Source organism: Perca flavescens, chromosome 4, assembly GCF_004354835.1.
Source record: "Perca flavescens isolate YP-PL-M2 chromosome 4, PFLA_1.0, whole genome shotgun sequence".
Classification (NCBI taxonomy): domain Eukaryota; kingdom Metazoa; phylum Chordata; class Actinopteri; order Perciformes; family Percidae; genus Perca; species Perca flavescens.
In genome coordinates this window covers 352,199-357,198 of record NC_041334.1, presented here as the reverse complement: position 1 = coordinate 357,198, position 5,000 = coordinate 352,199, and the positions used below count along the sequence as shown (strand labels likewise).

Sequence of the window (5,000 nt, the reverse complement as noted above, 5' to 3'; positions counted from 1 at the left end):
AACTTTGGGCGGATCCACGTCAGGCGTGAACAGGTTCACGTCGCGCGGCGCGTTGGACCCACGAGACGGCAGGAATGGGTTTTCCGACGATGGGGGGAGGGGGTTTCTCGGGGGCAGGGCGGGCGGGATATCATCTGGAAAAGACGGGAAGCCTTTGGGAGGAAACCCGGATCCAGAGCCGAGGCTGGAGATCTCCGGAGCATCCAGGATGTACAGGGACTCTGTGACGAAGCCTCCCCGAGGAGGGAGCACCCTGGCTGGGATAGAGGGAGGAGACTGTGAGCCTCCAGGCTGGTTCTGGTTCAGGGAGGGGTCGGACCCAGAGAGACCTCTCAGCAGGCTTCCTCCAGCGGGGGCAGGGATGGGGTATCTGTGGGCGAGTGGACAGAAAGGTTATTAGATGGAATAGAACGCCTTTAGTGTCACTGTGTCTGTCGGTACGTGATCTGTGCTGCCTGCACCATCCGACACGCGCATGCGCAGACGATAATCCTGTTTACGACACGGCATGATCTGTTCCACGCCACGGGAATGTCATTCATTTTACAGCGCTCGCAAAGGGGAGTGTGGAGGAAACTGCAGGTGTGCAGTGACAGAAAGACTCAGACTTCATTCCACATGGAACCAAAATGGTGTATGTTCATGTAACATTGGCAACCACGTAAACACCTCGTAATGCATAGCATAAGCTCCATTTAAAACCATCACAACATCCGTCACAAAAATAACGTGATGTGGCCGAGGCGTAGTACACGGACGTTGATATATGCGGTTTTGGATCAGTGACAATAAGTACTTAATTTAAACATCTTTATAAAACAGACCCGCAGTGAAATGATGAATTCCTATGAATGAATACCATAAAATGTAGCCTAACAAAATATACCGCCAGTTGTGCCGCCTGGCCATCAAGTGTTTCAACGCATGCGTGATACAGATAGTGTAGGGAAAGCGTGACGTTTTGTACGACGTATTTATGCGCATATCGGATGGTGCAGGCAGCACAGATCGCGAACCCACAGCATCATTAAAACCGTACAAAGAAATTCAGACTGCTACTCCGGATAAAGTGCCGCTGGTTAAACAAAAAAGAACACATTGAAGCAGCGATGATCGGCCCCCTTACCCCCCAGGCGTGTGCCCGTCAACATGGTCCTGCATAGGTAATCACACAGTGTGTAGAGTGCGGGCTGATGTATAGGATGTATTGCAACCACTCCCTGTTTCCCGGCGTAACGTGAGAATTTGCCGCCTTGCCACGTCCACACCAATGACCAACCGCAAAAAGCTTTGCAATCTAGCTTTGAAAAGGTCTTTGGATGATAATCACCAATTCTTAAGTCAATCGGGCTAAATCTGTAGGAGAATTTGGTTAAAGTATACCCCCTTAAAATGATCAAAATTGTCCAAAAGTTGAATTATTAATTTAGAATGGCTGACTTTCTGTTGCGTTTAGGGTATGGCTCCGAGAGGCTTTTTTGTAGGTTTAGACATGTAGGAGAAACACATTGCAGGGGCTACTTCTCTGAAGTATGGCTATCTAGCCATTCTTTTACACCTAAGCACAAAACCCATAAAATATAACAATTTTCTGGTGCGTGTGCAAATTGTCAAACAGTTTCATGCATATTTAAGCCCTCAAAGTCTTAGGTTATATATGATGATTAAAATAGTACAATAATGTCTGAAATGAAATGAAATTTTGTAATATGGCTTTTTGAGTAGGAGTTTTGTCAAACATTGTTTGGACACGCCAAGGAGTCTTTCATTCTCAGAGGGTTAATGAAACGCTAACTATTCATCAAAGAGTGGGCCGTTACCGTTGAGCTGTATTGAACATGTAAAGCTTTAATAACCTGGGTCGGGGGCGATCAATGGTGGGATTGGGGGTCTTGGAGCGGGTCTGGCTGGGCGCTCTGGAGCGGGTCTGGCTGGTGTCTGTCCCGCTCTGGTCCTGTTTGTGTCTGGAGAGAGCGTCGTACTCCATCTGCAGCGCCTCGGCCAGAACCAGCTCCTTCTGACTGAGACCCAGAGCCTCCAGGCCGGGCCAGCCTGCCTCGCTGCTCTCCTTCTGGGTCTGAGCCGCCGACATGATGCCCGAAGGAGGGAGAGACTGAGGGAAGAAGATGATCTGCTGCTAGAAAAACCAGCGAGGACACATGGATCTGCCGAGGATCAGCTGAGGACAGAGAGGTCAGACAAACGGTTTATATCTTTAACTTTTATTTTATAATAAACTCAAGTTTATGTCGTTATTATATAAACAAATGCAGGCTCTACTTGCTCATTGTTGTCCACTATAAAAGGTAACTTTGTTTGGTTTTTTTTCAACCTGGAACCTATTTTTACATGTTTTTTGTTTAAGTGACTGATGACCCACCAGACTCCATGTAAATAATCAGGACTTTTATCATTGTAAAACACACTTCATTCAAAGTGGACAGAAACTAAATAAAAAGCCGTCTTGGTTCATCTTTCCACTGTTCCAACAATCACCACTCTGGTTTGGTTGAAATAAACCCTTAATTCACCCATTTACATGTGGAGATATGCTGGCTCTATACACGCTAAAAGTCCTGATTATTTACATGGAGTCTGGTGGAGATATGCTGGTTCTTTACACGCTAAAAGTCCTGATTATTTACATGGAGTCTGGTGGAGTTTGGTGATGGTGATTTGGGGGCTGTTTCATGTTAAACTAAAAGGATCTTACTCTTTAACTAAAAGGTCTATCTCTGTAGGGATCCATCCCATAATGTTGTCAGACACTTAGAATAATAATCTGAGTCTGTCAGCAGCAACAACAGAACTTTTAGTGGACTCTAACTGATGCTGAACATTAGTCCTGTAGGGTTACATTACAGCTTTATTAAAATGTCTTTATGAGGTAGAAAACAGGAGGCTGGACGTGTGATGTATTTGTTCTCTGAGTGTGGAGGAAGGAAGGAAACACAGGAACACAATGTGGAGGAAGGAAACCAGCTGAGGGACTATTGATATGAAATGTAGAATAAGTGAAACAGCAGACGGACTCAGAGCAGCGGAGAGAAGCTGGATGTTTGGTCTGTGACACAGGGCTGAAACACACGGGTGGAGTTTGGTGAAGAGATGTGCACACATGCACAAACTGACTGTCTGTCTGTAGCAAGCTAACGTTAGCTAAAGAGCCAGGGCCGGCCGTTCAGGCCCTCCACTCCCACTGTAGGGGAGAGAAGGGATGACAGCCGAGACATGGACAGCTATGATAGTGAAGGAGAGGAACCGTTGGCTCTGTTCGGTTTTGCTGCTACTCGAGGCTGTGGTCTCTGTGGTGTGTTCAGGTGACAATTTTTGGGCCAGACAAAAGCGACGCCAAGTTTCTGGCTGTCGGCTTGGTGTGTCAGGGCTGTTAGCAGACGGAGCCCTGTCTGATAGTCTGGTTCATCTGTCTCCATGTCAACCCCCCGGGGAGGGGGGGAGGGGGATAATGGGGGAGGGACAGAGCCCCACCCACCAATCGCCCTAAACCAGCTGTGTCCCAGTGCCACACACACTAATACACACACACACACACACACACACACACACACACACACACACACTTTATTTTATTTATTTAAAGAAATTAAACTTAACTCTAAAAAAATTCGACTTTTTCCACAAATTATTAAACAATTCTAAAAAAATATACCTCTTTTTCTTGAATGATTCCCAATGTTCTTCTTAAAAATATTCAAAAAACTCGTCTGAACTTGTTTTTTGCAGCTGCCCTTGAGCAGAGCACTATTTACATATAAATGATCACTGATCAGAGACCCATTCATAATAGTATTATTAATATATTAACTGTTTTTGAAAGTCTGTCAGTTATAAGCGTTACAACCACCCCCGCATTGACGTCACAACAATGATGTTTTCTGCCTCCATCTTTAAAAAGTAATGCGACACGATGCACCTGTTCTACGGGCATACAGGTGGATATATCCGGCTGTAGGAGGGGTGGTAGCTCCCGATGTTGCTGGGTTTTTAAGCCCGTGTTTTCAGTTACCGGTATTTGACTTTTTTTGTTCGTAAAGTAAAAGTTTGTAGGAGTCGAACTAGAGGCACAAACTGCGCAGACTCTGAGAGAAACGGGTGACAAACGTCACTGAACTTTAAAGTACCGTAAATATGAGATGTGGGTGGAAATGTGCCCAAACATCTCTCTGACAGCTGCAACACAGCCCAGTGCCCAGCGGAGAGAGCGCTCAACCAAACTCCATTCAAAAATCTGACACTTTAACGTAGCCTCGTTCGTTGGCCAACATCAACACTGTCCACGTACATTATTTTAACAGCATTACTGTCTTTCACATCCGGACATATCGATTCCATCAACTTGTAGTTAGTTTTTAAATGCTTTAAACTTTAAAATGTCGGTTCCCACTGGGCTGTTCTCCACCCAGATTCTGCCATGCAGGGCGGTGTCGAGCAATCCCGATTTACGTTATTTCTAAAAGGCTAACTAAATATATATTGCAACAACCTGCTTTTAGATGGATTATATGTGCGCCGAATTTACATGTAGACCATAGCAATTATCAAAAAGCCCTCAGCCGTGTTTTAAACAGAAACCCAAGTTTACCAAAAAGCGGGGTTGTTTTAAATGTCAATTGTTTGAATGGAGTTTGGTGTGACCTTCTTCTCCAAAGAAAGGCACGCAGTGAACGGACTGCAACTTCACCTCCGCCGAGAGAAATGCGTCAGATAATGTCCAAAACCAAAGCACCGTTAGCTAACGTTAGCTAGCTTCATATAAAGATGGGGAAATCTTACCTGAGTCCGGTCTATATTCGCCGGCAGCGAGCAGCCGTTGCCATTTAAAAAGGGGTTTACTTTTCTGCCCAAATAAATCACATCAACCCCCTAAAGTGTGGATCCGTTGGCGTTGTATATCCCAACAGTTAGACGGTGTAATCGGACCACCGGCTCCGCTATGTCAGGCTCTGTTGACGGTTAAACAAAGCAGGGGCGGTACGAGG

General features: G+C 45.6%; 1 protein-coding gene across 1 annotated transcript in view; it reads right to left on the bottom strand.

The window, feature by feature from the left end:
* Positions 1 to 5,000, bottom strand: part of pik3c2b (phosphatidylinositol-4-phosphate 3-kinase, catalytic subunit type 2 beta) — a 27,417-nt gene that overhangs the window by 22,352 nt on the left and 65 nt on the right. Inside the window, 3 exon segments of the mRNA XM_028576235.1 lie at positions 1 to 370; positions 1,857 to 2,179; positions 4,795 to 5,000. The exon segment at positions 1 to 370 is cut by the window's left edge and continues 213 nt beyond it; the exon segment at positions 4,795 to 5,000 is cut by the window's right edge and continues 65 nt beyond it. Of these exon segments, the coding sequence (XP_028432036.1) occupies positions 1 to 370; positions 1,857 to 2,092 (606 nt within the window). The 5' untranslated portion in view covers positions 2,093 to 2,179; positions 4,795 to 5,000.